At 38.3% G+C, this 19,704-nt stretch overlaps 1 protein-coding gene across 1 annotated transcript in view; it reads right to left on the bottom strand.

Annotated features, from left to right (window-relative positions):
- Positions 1 to 18,930, bottom strand: part of slc25a21 (solute carrier family 25 member 21) — a 96,500-nt gene extending 77,570 nt beyond the window's left edge. Inside the window, exons 1-2 of the mRNA XM_079852817.1 lie at positions 18,743 to 18,930; positions 18,464 to 18,545 (exon numbers count right to left, since the gene is read on the bottom strand). Coding sequence (XP_079708943.1) covers positions 18,464 to 18,530 — 67 coding nt within the window. The 5' untranslated portion in view covers positions 18,531 to 18,545; positions 18,743 to 18,930. The remainder of the gene's footprint in view (positions 1 to 18,463; positions 18,546 to 18,742) is intronic.
- Between the last annotated feature and the right edge of the window lie 774 nt (positions 18,931 to 19,704).

Below are 19,704 nucleotides of genomic sequence, written 5' to 3'. Positions count from 1 at the left end.
AGCAAGCAGCAAGAACAAATTCCTAGTTAAAAAAACAAGCACAAGGAAAACAAGAAAAGGAAGCACAAGATTTTTTTGTGGAGGCTGAGAATTTGATTAGTTAATTGAATCGATTCTTCATTATTTGTGTTTTACAAAATCCACAAGAAAGTGCAGATAATTTGGGAAAAACATAAAGAATCAGAATCCGTTTATGTGGCCTTGTATGATCTCGGATTAAGAACGGCCTTAAAAAACGAATGCAAACATCTGTGTGCATTTGCATTGTCAGTGCTCATACAAAATGAGGATGTACAGGTACAATTGCACACTACCACACACACACAATTACACGACCTCCTTATGTGCACCGCAATGGACGCAAAACTACCTCTGGCATTCAAAAAAGTCCCATTGCAATTTGTAAGTTGGTCACCGCTTGCTTAAAGGGTAGCATGACAGGACTCCTATGTATACACACAACATCCGACTCTGAGCCGGAGGGCTTCTTCTCCTTTCCCTAACTCAATCATGCTCAGGTTTCACTCTCGCCCATCCGAACACACTCACTTCCTTCTTCTGACCTCCCCCATCAAGACCGTAACCTACAACCAAACATGTATATGCAGCTTTTAAGCCTGCAGAAATGTGTCCCACCAATCATCTGACACAGACCTTGATGGATGGATTATATGATAATAAGACTTTGCCGAGAGTATCTAGCAAGGTCACGCATAAACTGCTCAGGTTGAAAGCATTTGTGTTTGCCAGAAAAGCTTGGTCATGGGTTATTATAACAATATTGGATGTACAACTCTGGACAGAGGTGTATAATGTGTTAGTAAGGAGTATCGTAGACTAGAGATTCTTTATTGACATGTAAGGGTGAAATTTAAATTTGATTTAACATGCAAGAATGGAAACCAAATCATAAAAGATGGAAGTGAAACACAAAACACTTTGTGAATGGTGGAAGAGTGCTAACAAGGGGAAGGATCAAAGACAACTAAGGTACAACTAACTTTTATTTGTTGAGTTTTGCATGTAGCATTAATCAGATTCAAATCTCAAAAGGCATATGTGGTACAAAGAAATTAGGAGTGCCCCATATTTCCCTTAAAAAAAAATGAGTGTCCATTTATCTCATTTGTGAAAGTTGGCAACCCTAGCTCAATCAAACTTGCATTGCACACAAGCGAACATCTAAGTGTCAGAGCATATTTGCTAAATGCTAGGCCTTTGTTCAGACATTTTTTGTAGGTTTGCAAGATCTCTAACATGTCAAGAGGTTGTCTTACATTTGCAAACATAATTAGTTGATTGAAGCACTGTTGAAAGGACATTGTTTGTTTAACTCATGACTAGAGACAATGCTAACCCATTCCATGCTAGCTAGGGGCTAGTTAAGTAACAGTCATCCAGAACAATTTAAGTGTACCTCTCTGAAGTTGAACCCATCTTGAGCATGCTCTGCTCTCTTTCACGAGCCAACCCATCTCCTCCACCCTGTCATAACGCTGTTGTTTGCAGATGGCATTGCTGTATGGTGAATGTACGTATTTGAGGTTAAATGCTAACACATGTTTCTACACAAACATTTGTAGGGGGACAGTAAACAATGCTTTCTCCGGCTTAATGAGATTGGACTTAGAAGGTCAAGGGTGTTGACTGGTGCCAGGTTCTGTCCATTTGCAACGTAATACACAGCTGATGTGAGACGAGGGTTCTGAGTGTGGTCCTCACATGTCTTCGTTTAGCATAAAGTTACAGTAAGACGGAAGTCACCCTGTAACACCCTTACAGTGAACAGCAAGGCAATCTGAGTGGAGGTCATTACCATGGCTGTCAGGGGCACGTGTGGTTGGGGTGGATGATTGGGGGTCTTGGCCTGCTGGGCTGTGGACCACAGGTCTACAGATTTGTAATGGTCATTTCCTCACTTTCCTGCTTCAGGAAAAGGGCAGACCAAAGAAAATAAATGAAGGGGGAAAGGGGAGAAAACAAATTAAGGTGAACATTGAGAAGGTGCCACTAGCAATGTATGGGTGAAATTAAGGAACAGGACGGATGGAGGGATAGGTAGAAGAACAGAGGAAGTGGAAGTGGTACAGAGGAAATGATAAAGTGTCTCACATTATATGATGCAAGAAAGTTGAAGTTGATGCCACCATTCTTTGTAATGAAATAATTTCTAGAGATCCAACATTAATTAATGCAAATATTCCTCTGCTAACTGGGTCACATTCAAATTACAGATTGTGAGAATTTAGCTGTTTCAAAATCTAGTGGGTTTTTTAGTGAGACATTTAAAGCATCATAGGAATGCTCCCAATGCAAAGTCTATTCCAAAAGATCAAAAAAAATAAGCTGCCTCCTAAGATAATTTGTTTTCTCCCCCAGTTCTAAGGCAGAATGGCATGTATTCTTCAAAGACAATGTAATCCAAGAATAAACTGCAACAAGCTCAGTGAAAAAAGAAAATTCAAGATGGAGGACAAAGCAGAATGTATGTCAACTTACCATTTAGTAAAAAAATTACTAAGAATTCATTCAATACCAACAACAATTGATTAAAAAATATATATATATATATATATTTACAATACAATTATACCATTTAAAGGTGCAATAGGTGATTCTCTACATAATGTTTTTGTCATGCTGGTTGAAAGTCTCCTCATAGCCTGATAGCAATCACTATGTTAAGCGGTCTAAATGTATTTTTATAAATATATATTGTCTGTGGAAGGCGTAGGACCATAAAATGTTCGTGTTCCTTGTCAGTCAACGTGTGTTTGCATACCACTGTGCAGCGGGTTCACGCAGACATCATACGTCATCAGCGCGTTCACTGTGCAGACAGAGCGAGAATGGCAGCTTGTTGTTTACAGTGCAATGAGAAACACTACTATAATGAACGTAAAGTTTTCTCACCGGTGAATGACACATGATGTAATCGAATAACGTTGTCTATGGTCGTCTCTCTTCTGGTCTGTGCGCGTTCCTGTGTTTCAGAGGAGGCGTTTCTTTGCATGGTGATTTGCACAGAGGGTGGGATCGTATGCTTTCAATGCTAGCAGGCTAAAGTTTCCATTCCCCAGATCACATATTGCACCTTTAATCAATGTGGAACGTAGAGTGTTCCAAATAGCCCATTTATGAGGTTCCATCTCTGTTAGGATGATACCATTTGGCAATGTAAGCAGTATTAGGCAGCGAGGTAGCTCCCTAGGATTTTGGAACAGACTCTGAGTGTGTCTGAAAAATACAGATTTAAAGACAACATGAGAGATGCATTTTCTGTGACGTGTCCCATCACCGTCGCCCATGCCCAACCAGTTCGTCCCCCAGCCCTCCCTGTCCATAGTGCCTCAGACTCTAACTTCCTGTTCCTGCCTCTTGCTACAATGATGAATGGCTGCAAGCTCCATTCAATTACGCCTCGAGTGCGAAGAGACAGGAACAATGGGAGCTGGCCTATGCAGTGTGGCGCAGGCCCACTGCATTCTTAGCAACAATTTAGCCTAATTAGCATCAACTCCTGCCCCATCCATCATACTCCTCAAGAAACATAAACAAACTGTCAGCTCTAGCGTAACAAACAGATCGCCCAGCTACTTAACACAAATTATTCTTACATGAAACGCAGCTTCTCAGGCAACCTTCCCCCCTCCAGGCCATCTGGGGGAATGAAGGGCTATTAAAATTGAAGACATATGTTCCAGTCAAGTTCAACTCCCCAGACTGTTGCGGCTGATGCGGTGACAGTTTGCCCAGGCTTATAGCGGAGTTGGGTGGGGATTGAGCAGTCTGTTGCAGGAGGGAAGATTCTGGATGAAGATATGATCAGGTTAAGAACAGGTGTGATGTATGTCAATCATGCTTTATGAAGGTTTGAGCTGCCATTTCTAGCTGTAGAATTCTCTGGTTGACATTTTGCTGAGAGTGCTGGGAAATAAAGCATTGCTATTTTTTCTTGTAACATTTGGCAGTCATCATTACATGGATATGGACGCCTACCAGCCTATAAAAGTCAGGCATGAAATAGAGGCATCAGTATTTCTTTTTTTAACATTCTGTAATTTATAGGATAGCTCTTACAATTTTTCGCAAAGAAGTGAGGCTCTTAGTACTATTTTGTTGGAGGAGATTAATAAAACAAGTGTCGTTGCTATACAGACAATAGCACAATATGAATGTACTAGCTTTCACCTAATTTAAAAAGAGTGCAAATTAACAAACTAATCATCCTTTAAAGGAGAACTAGGCAACTCTAGCGAACTCTAGTCACTTCTTCGCTGATTTTCCCTTTTGTTGTTGCATGTTTTCCCCACGAGCTCCCCCTACAGCTGTGGGGGGCGTATATTTCACAACACGGTCGTAAAAAACTCACTTGCAGCGGCCTCCTCCCCCTCTCTACCGCTGCTCATGTGCGTTTGTTATGATCGGAGCAAGCCAACTGTATCGTGTGGAGCTATGTCTACCGAGGTGGGTAATCTGGTAATACATCATACATGCGTGTGTGTTTATGTTGAATTGCCGTAAAGCAATTTGTGTTTCGCGCTCGTTCTCGTTCTCGCGTCTCACGAGACTTCCAATTTCTATCTTTCCGGGACGGTAGTCCTCAAGTTGCAAGGTTGGTTTTCCGCCTGGGAACGCTGGGGGGAGCGGGGAAAGTCACCAGTATCACCAGAACAGGATGTTTAACCATCCAAATGATTTCTAGACAGTTTTATTAAGTTAAAAAAGTTACCAAGTTCTCCTTTAAGGAGTCGGAAACTGTTTTTTAGCCAGAACGATTTAATTTAACATAAAACGCAATCCGATCTAAGTATTGCTGAAAGAAATCTAAAAACACAATATTTCAACTTGTCTTTCCGCACAGACTTCACTCCGTGGGTACATTCAACTTCAATTCGACACATTCCTTTTGTTCTTCTCTTAGCTTTCACAGTCAGTTTGGGGAAGAGCTCGTAAATAAAACGAAACTAATTAAGGCTAATGATGACTTTAGGGGAAAATAATTTCTGATGGAAACAAACGCCTCTGATACGTTCTGAATATAATGAGCAAAAGAACCGAACAGAGTAGAACCTGTTCAGGTAACAGGACTGCTTGGGAAACCTCAAGCTCGGCCTGACTCTCACACCCTGCCAAGCTCTCCAAATTTGTCACTTTTCCATTTCCTTTTTGATGTTATGCAGCGTGTGAAATGCTTCGCTAATTAACTAGGAAGCTTGGCAGGAGTGCCTTGTTGTTTTTAGGGGAGCGATGGCAAACCTCACTCGTCTCGGCCAAAAGAGACTGTGCTAACTCAAGAGTGACAAATATGCCATTGCTCCTCCCCCAAATGTAAGAAAACTAAACAAAAATGCAAGAGAACCAAACAAAATGACAGAGTGCTGTTCATTTTTCATGCCCTTCTTAAAGTACCTTTATTCCACATTAAACATATCACTTAAAGTAGGAAAAATGGCCGTTTTATGCAAACGTGAGATTCCTTGCCAAGGTGACAGAGAAGGGTTATTCTAAACAAGTTACAACTGACAACACTATGATGTCATTTGCTGTTTTGTTCATTACCAATTCCTGGATCTGGGCCTAAACTAATTTTCGTTCATTTGTGAAGGCAATTATAAGCCTTGTTATTTTGCTCATTTTCTCATATTTTAGTATTTAAGTGAAGTTAAGGAAAATAATATGGTCCTCTAGCATGACTAATAAATGGACTGTGTCTTCCATTTAGGCAGCTCAGTGCCTCAGACAGAATGACACTTAATTTACCCACATGCAAAATGCACATTACACTCATTTTTCCCACACCACTTTTTTTCTTCTTCCCATTTTCAAAGACAAGTCTGTCGGCTCTGCCGCTTGTGATGATGGATATCACTTATGAGCAGCTCAGCTTCTGGTTTATAAAGCGTAGACTTATTCAGACTGCTAAAGCTGGCCCGCTTTATATCAGGAGTGTGACCTAACAGAGCGCTGAGATACAACAAATTTCCACTAAATTTCCACATTTGTGCCTGCTTTCTGTCTGACCAGGTCACGTTTTCTGCATTGTTTTCTTGAGATTTTCAGCATCACTAATTGAATGCATTTATCACATTTTCCACTCTAACGTTTACTCAATATCATTCCAAATAAAGGAGGGTTCCTCAAATCCAGCCCTAGTGGGCTGTCCTGCATAGTTTAGCTCAAAACCTGATCACACTCACCCACCTGCAATTTTTCTAGTAACTCTGAAGACCTTGATTATTAGCTTCATGTGTCTTTGATTAGGGATGGAGCTAAACTCTGCTGGGCATTGGCCCTCCATTGCTGTATTTGAGGAACCCTGCAATGAAGCAATAACTGTGCATTTTACCACAGTTCAGGCATTTACACAGTGTCAGCCATGGTAACATTACTGAGATTTTTTTTACCTCAGAAATAAGTAAATAAATAATCAAAATAAATGTATTTGCTGTTGCTAAGCAACATTTAAACTTTTTTATTGAACAAAGCTAGCATGACAAAATGACATAATAGCTTATACAAAGGAAGGAAAATCCATAAATATATAGATGTAATGTGTATAGGTACAGTGACACATTTAAACAATAGATTAATCTATTGTAATATAATAATACTAATTATTATTATTTACATATTTCTGGTAAATTTTTCTGGTAAAGTTATGGAGAAAAAAAGTATAAATATATATGCACTGAGTGATAGACTGATAAATACAATTTAAGATAATAATAATACTATTTGGGCAATAATATTTTAGGCCAATCATTACAGCAATCACATATGTTTGCATTAATATAGAATATATATAGAATTCAATGTTTACCACTAGATTTTGTACATTTTAAAGTTAAATGCAGAGTAAAGTGTCTCAGTCCATCTCACGTTCATCACATCATAATATAGGCTAATATAAGGTGGATTGAGTGCAACAGTGTCCACCCACCTTTTCAGCGGTCTTGGTTGTGGAACTATTTACATCCGTTCATTTTTACCAGTATTTGAAAATTGGACAAAAAGACAAAAGGTAAAACACTGTCTACTGTGTAAATACTTGCAAACATTGCATTTATTGCAAATATCTAAATATTTTGAGACCATAGAGAGACTGACTCTATTACGTCATTCGCAGTGCTTTGTGAGAACAGGCGACCACTAAAGAATGCTAAATAATTTTAACAGGCTTTAAGCTGAAGGCTTTAACAAAAGCATATACTGTACCATCAATCAACAATCTCGTAGCTCACAGTAGGTCTGTCTGTAAACGTTTAGAAGTTTAAAAAAAATAAAAAAAATGCATTAGGTAGAAAATTAAAGGGATTTTTTACTTCTGGAACCCGACTGTTGCATTATAAAGGCTTCAAATGTGGCTCATTTAATCGGGTTTTAAAGCCAGAACAATATGTTTAATGTTATTTTATTTTACCATAAAATAATTTGTGGGATTCAGATTAAAATTAGACATGGTTTCATTATTTATTGCTTTGGTCACATGAAGATGAAGGAGAAAAGAATGGTGCTGAAATTCAGGTGCTGCTCATCTGGCAGAGTTCTCAGAGAAAGAAAACAAACCCTGATCCACTTCCCCACAAACAGCTTCCCGCAAGCTGACTGGATTCTGCAGCCCAGCACCAGGATGTTTGGCTTACAAAATGACTTTGCAGCTCCCGCAGCCATTCTACCTAATTGCCCCCTGGACAATTATTGTAGCCCTCTGACCAGCCATTTTGGGGGGGAATTTTAAAATTAAAGCCATAATGTTACTGTGGATTGCATTACATATTTTTCATAACTATTAGTGTTAGTAGTATGCCCGTTTCTTTCAGGATACTCACAAGTACATATCATAAATGCAATTAAATCTGAGAGTGCACGGGTGGGTCGGAAAAAAATTACCAAACAAAACATTTCCCTAAGCAATCCAAACACAAACAGACCCACAAAAACGGCAGCGACCTGCACATAATCACAGTGAGACATTTCCTCTACGCCAGGCATTGCCATTCACTCACTGCCATTTATAAACATTGAGAGGGACAAACAGGGAAAGCACAGGCAATGACAGGCCATATCGGTCTGGATATGAGCTGATAAATTGGTGGCTGTGGAAAAAGTGCCCCTTGGGCTCCATCTATTCAGCCGACTGAGGCGGAAAGGGCCGTTTTCAAAAGCACCCCAGAGCCTGGCCATGCATGACAGAGCCTGACACCAGAGCCATACTAGATTCCTTTCTACATGGGCGGCAATGGGCTCCTGGGAAGAAACAAGTGCTTACAGAGGAGATATATCTCCCATCTCATCAGCTCTGCTTCTACCCTCATACTAACACACACCTGCTGAGCCATCCGATTATAAACATTACATGCTTCTGTTTAATATACTGCTCATGCAATACAGAATAAAACTGAAAATATAAGTTTTAAATGTATCCTTTTAGTATCCAAGCTAGAGGTATCCAAAATTTGCACATTCTATTTTATTACATAAAACATTAAGTAGCATCTGCAAACGAATGATTCTAGAGCTTTAATCAGATATACACACACACACCAAATCATATAACAAAAATGCAATAAAAACAAAGGACATAAATACACTCTTTCAATGATGAACTTTATAATTTCTAAATTAAAATAATATTGTTTTTGGGGGGTTGTCAGGGTCATACAACTGTCTTGAAATTATATTCTGAATGAAATAAATAAAATTCATCTAAAAGAAAAGCTTAAGTAGTTTGGCATAAACCTTTAGTGTTATTTTTTTGGGAATATATTTTCACAAAACTGCTTCACTGCTTTTTTATACTTTGATATACTATATTTATTCATAAAATAATTACATTATTATATATTTTTTTACAAAACTTTTGAAAAAGTTATGCGGTGCAAGTTTTTGCTTTTTAGTTCAAACTTTTTAGCTAGGCAAGATTTGTCAAATATCATGCTGTAACTACCTCAAAACTTGATATTTATAAATTAATCATTCATGATATTAGACAAAAATCCTTTCAAAAATGTTGTACACTGACACGGATTAAAATGAGTACACTGACATGCACTCAACGTGGTTTGACATTTTGTCGTGTCGTTGTGATGTAGTGGACACATCTACGAATAAATGGCCATGATATAAAACACAACAACAACAAAAAGTGTTCATTTTTTTCATATTGGGTATATGATTCTAATCCACAACCTTCTTAGTCTCATCTGCGGACACGGCAAAGCAGTCGTTGTGTCCTTCCGGAAAGTTTTATCTGGAGAAAGCATCTGTCATCTCTCATCAGAGGCTGCTGCCACAGTCAGCAGACTGATAGCTTAACCTTTCCACCATACTGCACTTCAAAACGAGCAGAGAGCCCCTAGGATCCCTCAGAATGTGTGGTCTTCTCTCTGCACCACTGACTTCTGCATGCACGTCTCATTCTGTACGAGACACCGCTCGAGGATGAAGATGCCTTTTCCCTTCTGAGCTCATTTATTTCTCTATCAAACATCCAGCGTCTTGACGTTGGAACGAGCATGTTCTCAGGACTTCAGCGTCTGGAGCTGAACGAGCTGGCCAACTACGTCAGGCCGCGGTCAGGATGAGCAGTGCCACCTGCCGTGGAGTTGCCCGAGCGTTAGACAGTGATGGGCAAATGACAGATTGGAGTGTTCTTGGAATGTTAGCTAAGCCACTGGCTAGCAGCCATTGCTTTTGTGGGAAATGAAATAAGCACTATTTGATCACGTCATATGAAGTCCAGAGGGACTTTGAAGTCCTGAGACTCACTACTGATGAGGCTAAAACCATCGTAGGAATCACAGCAGGAGAAAGAGGAAAAACGAAACAGGAAGTTGTGCTTCATTTTTGTGAGGTGACGGAAAATTCATAACAGCACTAGAGAAACTCAGTCCATTGCATTGGAAGGAAAAAGAACCTATATGTGGATTTTTCCTCAATTGTACACAATGCAAACAGCTTCTAGATTAAAGGGTTTACTATCATTCGTTCCATATGATTCTCCTACATAATTATAACTGAATAAATCTTCTCTACGACTATAAAAAGCTTTCAATTTTCAGCTTGAACCTTAACATTGAACATCATCACTTGGTGAAAGATTTATAAAGGCTGGAAGTGAAACTTCAAAATAGCTCTTTACTGCCACCTATCACAAAGTTTGGCAACTGCAAGTAAGACAGCTGACAACAACAGTTCCATAATGACAGAAAACAGGGGGGGACAAGTGATTATTGCAACATTATGACAGTTTAAGATTTAGAGGCTGACCAAAAATTTTAGTGGACATGTTATTCGTGTATGATGCAGCCTTTTTCACAGACTGGAAAAAAATTACACCAATCAAAGTGAGGATATAATCACAGATCAGATCGATCTGAAACAACACTTGCCGCACTGTTTTTCATTTTTCATGATTCGGCCTTAAACAGCTTCTCTGGCCAAATCGCCTATTGGATTAAGATCCTGTCAATCATTCAGAACTAATTTATGAAACCAGTCAGCATCAAATTTGTGCAATAATCCCCTCCTTCTTTCCTGCCATTGCCCACCCAGTGCCACTTGGTAACATGAGAAAACAGGAATTCAAGACGTAAAACTAGGGCACTTTTCCATGACCCAACATCATTTTTTATATCTTTATTCCATTGTATAATTGCCCTTATTTCAAACATAATAATGAAAACCGCTTCATTTCTCCCTCCCATCCCTTCTTATTGCCTCTTGATTGTGACATCTGAGTCTGTCCTGATTTTATTGGATGAAGCGCTCCTTTTGAAAGGATAATAAATGTGTAAACAAATTCAAAACAAGCCTTTCTCCTAAGTTTTGGTTCTCATTATCAAATTGTCCGACTTCCTTTGCCAACGTCCCCCTTCTAGGCAATGTCATCCTTTTACAACTCAAGATCAGCCATAATCAAAAGTGTCTATAAATTTAAGCTTCTCCAATTAAAGTCTCCTTCGCCAAACGCACAAGCGGCGACCGGGCAGGGATCTCTCCCGAAAAGACTCAAATTGGCTCCCAAGCACAACAAATCACATTATGATTTGAGCTCTTGCCCGCAATGCCCGCACAGCGCTCATCTTGAGTCGGTTAACCCAGCTGAAGAGTGAAGAGGCCATCTCCCTGCTGAAGACCTGTGTGCTCTGACTCTCTAGAAACAAAGAACAACATTAATGCTCATACACACATATATCTAAACTCATAGATGTCCACAGGATTTCATATTTATATCGACTCCCCCACACGATTTGGACATTTTGGACACTTCTATGCCGCACTTAAAATGTAATGTCATTGCATTACATTAAAAATATTAAGCAAGTGGCATCTGCATCAAATTACATCAGACTTTTAATCAGAAGTAACTTCCCTTTACTTAGTCATTTCTGCATTTACTTTGAACACTCTAAGATTTTTGTTTTTGAAAAGTGTCTTATGCTGACTAAGATTGCATTTCTTTTATCAAAAATACAGTTAACATAAATACAGAAAAAAATTACAATGTAAAATAACTATTTTAATCATTTATAATAATTTATAAAACATATAAAGTATCATTACTCCAGTCTTCAGTGTCACATGATCCTTCAGAAATCATTGTAATATGCTGAATTGGTGGCAAAAAAAACATTTGTTATCAAATTTATATTATACCATAAATATTTTATTTATTATACCATTTTATCAATGCTGAAACCAGCTGTACTATTCAAAAAAAAATTTGTGGAAACCATGATACATTTCTTTCCGGATTCTATTACAAAGAATGTTTAAAGTGCCCCTATTACGCTATTTTCTAAAGTTTCCTAATGTTGTTTTGGAGTCTCCTACAACAGGTTTACATGCATCAAGGGTCAAAAAACTGTTTTATTTCCTCATAATATACATTTGCACATCACCACATTTTCATCATTCTCAAACGACTCGTCAGATGAATCAATCTCTCTAAATCCCGCCTTTCCGCGATATACTCTGCTCTGATTGGCCAGACAGCTCAGTCTATTGTGATTGGTTCAAGGCGCACAGCGCGCACAAATGGCCATTGCCATAACAACGTCAGGTCTGCAATTTATTTACAGAGTATTTTTCTAATATATTGCGGTGAACACGTGGAAACTGTATCAATAACAGTGCATGTATGCAATGTTGTATTAGCCGAGCTCTAGCGTGAATGAGTGATGTAACATAAACATTGGTAAAACAGATCTTGCTCAATGCCTAATCTTTCCTCAAAGTAGTGAGAACGACAGACAATCTGCATTAATAGACACAGTTATAGGTAATAGTGGCCCACAACTGATTAGCAAAAGTGTTTCAGTTAGGCAGTAATAATGTGAGTTAGCCAGTTATCAGAAGACCTACAGTCCTACACAATATAAAACTCAAAACTAAGTATTTTGAACACCATCTTTCAAGAGCAAGCGGTTTGCGAATCCTGCATTGAACTCCGAGATTTGAGAAGCAGTCGTCAGTAAAATAAAGGGAACACAGCAAAAGTTTAGGATTATACTGCTGTGATATCGTGGTAAAGACGAATTTTAACCACTGATTCTTCACATGCTCATCCTTGGGCAGTGAAAAAAAAACTGGCTTTACCTTCACATTGTAGAGCACAGCGTCTTCTGGACATGATGTTATCCAGTATCCACAGGAATCAGCTGCCGGTTTGAGGTTCAAGTTTTCCCTGGTGTCGGTGCGCACAATAAGTGGGCGGGCAATATGCTAATGTTTCGTCTTGACGTCACAATGAAACGGCTTATGACTCATTTGAAAAACGATTAATTTAATTGACTCAGAGTCGACTCTTACTTTTGAAAGCCAATAACTTATATTGACTGTCATTTTTGATCAATTTAATGCTTCCAGAAATGAATGAAACTATTAGCCTAAGTTTGTTTTTTTTATCATATTGACCCCAAACCTTAATAATACATTATAATAGCATCTGAAAAATAAATTATATTTGTAATGTAAACAATTCATTGACATTAATATTTAGCCACTGTACACAAGTGCAAAGAACCTTAAAAAGTCATAAACACCAACAATCAAGAAAACTGTTCTTAAATCTTTTTTGGCTGTTGTTGTTTTTGACAGTACCTATGTTTTAAATACAAGTCATACATTTTAGGTTTGTAATTCTCTACAATTTAGCTTCTCAAATTAGATTCAGTTAAGATGTATACATTACTTTTTGACCTTGTTTCATCCATGACATTTGTACTTGACCAAAAGCTCTGACATGTTTGGTTCTCCTTCAAATGACAAACTAGGCCGACAACAGAACTGTAACTCTGGGCAGAGATTCACCCGACGTTTCCAGACAATATAAAGCTGAAACGGGACAATGATTTGTCTCTCAAACAGAGCAAAACACAAGTTTTCCACCACAGTTAAGTCATTGCAAATTACAGCATGGTGAATTGAGAAACAATTACAAATTTAAAGTGAATTTAAGGAGAGCTCCTTAGAAGATTATTTTTAGCCTTTATGGGAATACGTTCATACAAGACTTTACGATCAATGCAATGTTGTGATCACTCCATCAAAAGCTCTTCTCCAGCCAAAAGACATATCAGCATTCTGTGCTAATTACAAGGTCGAACAACAGCCAACTGGACAGCGGTCCAAGAAAAAGTGAATATACACGCAAATGCATGCACACACACTGTGTATCATCTACCGTGCAGTTTCATTTTCCTACAGGGTCATTCAAACTATGGCCCTTGACTACTTAGACTAAGTGCTCAATTAAGCATAGCTTGTTAGCCAGTTTCCTTTCCAGCTATGTTATTGCTGCCATGTGCTGTATTACGGTACTGTATGTAATACAGTGTGTTCGGCCAATATGACTGCATGTTCTAATATATTCATTCCTTTGGAAATCTCTGACATCTCAGACTCTTTTTTTTCCCCTCCCTTGACTCATATATTTTATGTTTTCATGTTATGTCAGACCACCTGTTTTTTGGTTATTTGAGGGACTGTGTAAAAGGTTAAAAAAATCAACATGATAATGTTTTAGCAACCCATTTTACTTACGCAATATGACATTTTCAAGTGACACAGCAAATTTGATGGAAAAATGTTGTGCATTATACATTGGAAATAGACTACATTGAGAAAAGTGGGCGTTACTGTACGTAGCCTACCAAAATGAATTGAATACAAGTTTGCATTGGATTGTGGAAAATCATTCCCCTCCTCAAACACTGTTGATGAATTTTTTTGACCATAGACATGAAGGGTGAAGGTCAAGTTCACCCTTGAGAGCATCTTGATGCATCCAAATGGAAACACTTCTTTTTAGTTGTTATCATTATTTGCAATTATTGTTGTAAACTTTATTATATTCACACTCAGGCATCCAATTACTTCATTAACTAAGGTCAGGATTTTAGAAAGGCTGCATTATCTACAACATTAATCTTAAACACTGCCTTAATAGCTTTATTCACTACGGATTCATAATAGTTCCGAGTCACAAGTAGTTACCATTTAATAAAAGAATGCGAAAGAAAACATCTTTCTTTACCAGGAACAAGTAAACAGACTTTAAAGGCAGCGTTTACCCACTCACGTTAGATATGCCAAGATTTCTTCATAGAAAACTCATTTCAGAACATTTCAAATGCCAATAGCACATACGTCATTCAAACACTAAGACTAGGCCTATGTTTTATCAAAAATGAATGTGGTTAACATTAACAACACTGATTAGATCACCATCGTTATCGGGTGATAGAACGTATTGTATTTATTGTAGCCAGCCAGCTCCTTTCAGTCTTTTCAGTTCGCTCCAAAGGCCTCATCTGAACAATTTCCCCCGGAAAATGAGCACGAGCGCTAGCCCAGACACAGCCTCCCATGTCGAACAATCATAATCACGCTACTCTACCATAACACCGCAATTATCCTCATTGCTTACAGCAACACAAAATGCATGATGGATGAGCGTATGTGTGTGTGCGTCTACAGTGGAAACGTCTCCCACGCACGTCCCCATCTGTCGCGGATCCTCTGCTCAGTTCAGCGTGCGACCTCCATAAATCATACCATTAAGATAACGTCGGTGGCCCCTGGCTGGCTCGTACATTACCCCGGCAGACTAAACTCAAGACCCGGCTCTCTGATAAACAGCTGACACAACAGCGACAACCCACATACGGCTCAGGCAAACAGTAGTTCGACAGTAGTTCTTGCAGGCGTATGGGTCAGACTTAGAGGGAGTGATGTTTTATCACCAGTAGAAAGTAATCCGTGGTGTAAACAAACACATATTGCGCACATTTGTGGTGTTCGCTCTTTTAAGGGTTCCTCCAATCTACTTCAGGTACATGTGGGAGGTATATGATCTGTTTGGAGAGTCTGAGCTCCTTGCTGCATATGTTACCATTATACTTCATGCCTGGTTGCAGTCAACTGATTTCTTGTGACATTATGATCCTGCACATTTCCTCTAGAGGTAATTAGTCGTAGCAGTCAATAAATCTCCTCTGTTTGTTTTTGTAATGTTTATTATGGTTTAATTGCGTTTTTGCCCCATTTCAAAAACGGTTTTCTACACATCGAGGAGCGAACTACAAATGCAGTCAAACTTTCTGCATAAAAATATCATTAGAGCTCTGATTATATAGCTTGTTCACAGAATTCACTGTGTCCAGTGACAAAAAGACAAAAGTCTTAAAGCGACACAGAAGTGGGTGTGAGGCGGCGATTTGGAGACTAGAAGAACCCTCCAAAATCAACATTCAAACATGAGCTCATCTAAACATCTGTCCACAACATGTCCAATCATTGCCCTGCTGAGGCATGTACAATTGTTTCTGGAAATAAATATTAGGCCTAATTCAGCTCTGATTGTAGCGGCCAGTCGTGGGCCGGAGAGGAAACGGTCGTTTGCGGCAGACATCTAACGTGAATATTTCTCCCAGGGTTCTCCTTTTAATTACCTGTATTTATTTGATCTTGTTTTACTCCTTTCTTCTTCTCGATTGAGGCTACATGGATTTATTCGTCTGATGCTCCTAGACTTCATTTCACACTTATGCACCAGTTAAAACAGTAGAGGTCTGAGTGTGTTTTAAGTGAGGGTCTGCTGTGGACTGAGTTCAATTATACTTAGGCTGTCTGTCTTTTCCCGTCACACTCCATTTGCAGTCGGCGGATACGTTTACACAGAAACTAATCATAACTAAAACATTTTTGTGTAAATCTTACCAAATTACTCTGCATAACAGGGGCAGGGAGAGGAAATCAATACCAAAAACACTTAAGGTAACATCTGACCGTTCTTCCGGACCTTCTGGATAATACTAAGATAAATGATGAAAGGAAAATAAGTTCCCATTAAGAACACTTATGAAAGAGAATTTTTTATATAATTGGGCAAATGCAAAGATCGCAATATCCGGCTAAACTAATTCAGGTCCATTTTTCACAATTAAAGCTGGATTGCACTGTGCACTGTGTATTGTCTCATGAATCAGCTAATAGTTCCATATAGATGGAATATTTCCTAAATAAAAGGCATGTCAGTAAATATTAGTGTACTTTTAAATATCGTCATATACTGCAAGAAACAAAACCTGATTTAGTACAACACAGATTTGATTAATTAATTACTTAACTGATTCATTAAAGAGTCGGATATTTAAAATGTGTGTTTTTAAAGACTCAAATTGATGAAATTATATATACATTTTCAAGTAATTCTGTCGCATAATGACCTTCTCTCACATGCTTTTGTGTATTTTTGTTTTTTAAATGTATCGATTTTACAACAGATGGACTGTCACCAAATGATAGTCACATTTGCTACATTTCCATAAGCCATGAAAAACAACCAAAAGTTGAAAAATGCTCTGAGACTACAATCAATGCCAGGTACAATGCTTCCCCCTTGTGGTAGATTAAAAAACTTGACATCACATCATTAGACACAGCCTAACTCTCCCTAATTTCAGACTTTAACACATGCCCCAATTTCTCCATATATGCTTGGATGGAAAGGCTGTAAAATGAGTCCTGGTAGGATATATAAAACGCACTGCAGTGACATTAACTCTTGTGTCCTTAAGGGGGGAAAAAAAGCAATTTTGGAGAGTCAGTCCAAGCCTGAGAGAAGCCGAGCACAGACCCAATCCAATCCCTGTGACCAGGTCACACAAATTAACTTTTCTCGCTCCCAAGCCTCGTTAACAGGGAGCTGGAGGGAATATGACAAGTGCAGGAGGTGCAAGCTAATAACACTGGGTTATTCTACCACTGAGAAAGAAAGAAAGAAAGAAAGAAAGAAAGAAAGAAAGAAAGAAAGAAAGAAAGAAAGAAAGAAAGAAAGAAAGAAAGAAAGAAAGAAACAAAGAAAGAAAGAAAGAAAGAAACAAAGAAAGCTACACAAACCTTAATGTTTGCTAAATATGATGCAAAGTTCATTAAATGAAAAGGGCAAGTTGTTACTCATTAATTTTCTTAACTTTAAAACCTTGTACCTTAAGTTCAAAATCCTTCATTGTCACTGCTAAAGCCTGGTAGATCATCATACAAGCAATCTAAGCTCAAACTTTGCAGTCTGCTTGATTCCAGAGATTTGCAGTCTGCTTGATATCAGAGAGTAAAATTATTTCACAATTGAGATTCTTTTAGCCTCGTGACATCAAGAATTTGATGAACACAGACTTAATTTCTGTAATGGCACACAAAATAATGTCACAACACGGGTTCTTTCTTATTAAAGCTACCTAATGAATAGATTTTCCTATTTCTCTGCCAATACATTTTGACCAGCTCAAAATGCATAATGAAGCCTTTTAGTAGTTTGCTAAGTAGTTGGCATCATTGATTTTTACAAATGTGCAGACTTCCGTCTTGCCTGCTTGATGTATATTAGCTACATAAAACAATTAATGAAACAATTGGTGTTCTATGCACGCAAGCGTAATTTGGGCGTTGTTGGCTGTTGAACTTTAAAAATAATAATAATAATAATTTATTCACAAACTAAAAGAAAATATCACTCATTCTTATAGAATAGATGGCATTTAAACCCAGTAAACATAATAAGGATGAGCTAAAGAAACATTTTACTTAAGAATAAACTAAATAGTTTATTACTACACAAATAAATCCGTGAAGAGAACGCGTCTTAAACTGAGGGAACGATTTGTAAACGGAACTAACTGAAGTGCGCGTGTATCCCGCGTACATCTCCAGACAGACATCCGGTTGAAGGATTCGTCCGTTGGTCAACTTTAAAATTACAAATCAAAACACATTTATTTAATGTAAACGTATTTATACTACAAAATCCCTTACGAAAAGTCTTTCACACGCACCTCATGTCGGTTTGGAGTGTCTGCTAACTGGTGCTCAATGTGCACGAGCCGCGCGCGAGACTGCGCGAGTTTGTAAACAAAGTTGCGGATTGTGTGAAATAGAAAGTTGAAGGGCGTCTTACCTGCTGATCCACCCGCAATGATCTGATGAGACGCCTCTCTCAATAAACTTTGCTTTTTAGATGTCATTTTCTGATTCCGGGCCTATGTCGAGAAGGAAAACATGTTATAGCAGCGTTGCCGCATTTTAAACCGATTCGTTATTTTATCATTAATCAGTCTCAGTGAAATGTAATGCGTAATTAAATTGAAAAGGCCTAGAAAAATGAGTTTGTACGTTAATGTAGTCATAAGCCGCATGATATAGTGCTGCGGACTACACATGTGTGTTTAAACCTTACTTTAGTTTGGGATTTCAGGAAATATTGTGTATTGTAGTTCCTCGCGTTACGGAGATGGAGCGCTGTACTGGACACGCGGCGTGTTGGCGCGCGCGAGCTGAAACGGGGGAGTCGGTGTGTGTGAGCGCGCTCTTGGTCAATGCAGTTTAATTTTAACTCAGAGACAGATTCAGAGTTCACTGGGGCCACAGGTAGAGGGCGAATGCGAACGAATTATGTAATAGAGTAGAAATAATAAGCTAATAAATACGGTACTATTGCTTATTTACAGTAGTTCACATTCTGAATGTCACTGTATTATATTAAAAACCTACGCAATTTCCATCTGCAAACAGTTTTGCTAAAGCTTTTTATTAGAAATAACGTTTTCAGGCATTTTCAGTAAATATATGTAGTTTCAAGGCGATTTTTATAGGCCTAGATGAAGACAGTTCCCTTCAAATTCACACAGGTGTCCTAGAAGAGTAATCAGAAAAAAAAAAAGAAGAGTAATCAGGAATCAGTAATTTGTGCATCATGTTTCACTTTAGTCCAAAAGTTCAAATGCCTTTTGGCTTAGTTTTAAATGGTATATTTAATGTTTTTATCACTTAAAACAATCTTTTTTGTGAAATGTTTGGCTTGTTTTTTAAACATAAATGCTAACTAATATTTTATGTAATGCCATTCATCAATTTTAATTCATACATTGTGACTTAAAGGCCCGGTTTCACAGACAGGGCTTAGATAAAGCCAGGATTAGGCCTTAGTTCAATTATGACATTTACGTAGCTTTTATTAACGTGCCTTAGGGGAAAAAAACATTACTGGTGCGCATCTTGAGACAAAACAATGGCCATTACATATTTAAGATAGCCTATGTCAGTGCATCTTGCTTTTAGTTAAAACAGCTCAAACATGCATTTTAATCTGGGACATTCAGATATGTCACTGTATTTTTTTGAGTTTTACAACAGAACCCG

Source organism: Squalius cephalus, assembly GCF_949319135.1.
Source record: "Squalius cephalus genome assembly, chromosome: 20".
In the NCBI taxonomy this organism is placed as follows: domain Eukaryota; kingdom Metazoa; phylum Chordata; class Actinopteri; order Cypriniformes; family Leuciscidae; genus Squalius; species Squalius cephalus.
The sequence above is the reverse complement of the archived record's forward strand: the minus strand, read 5'-3'. Positions and strand labels throughout refer to the sequence as shown.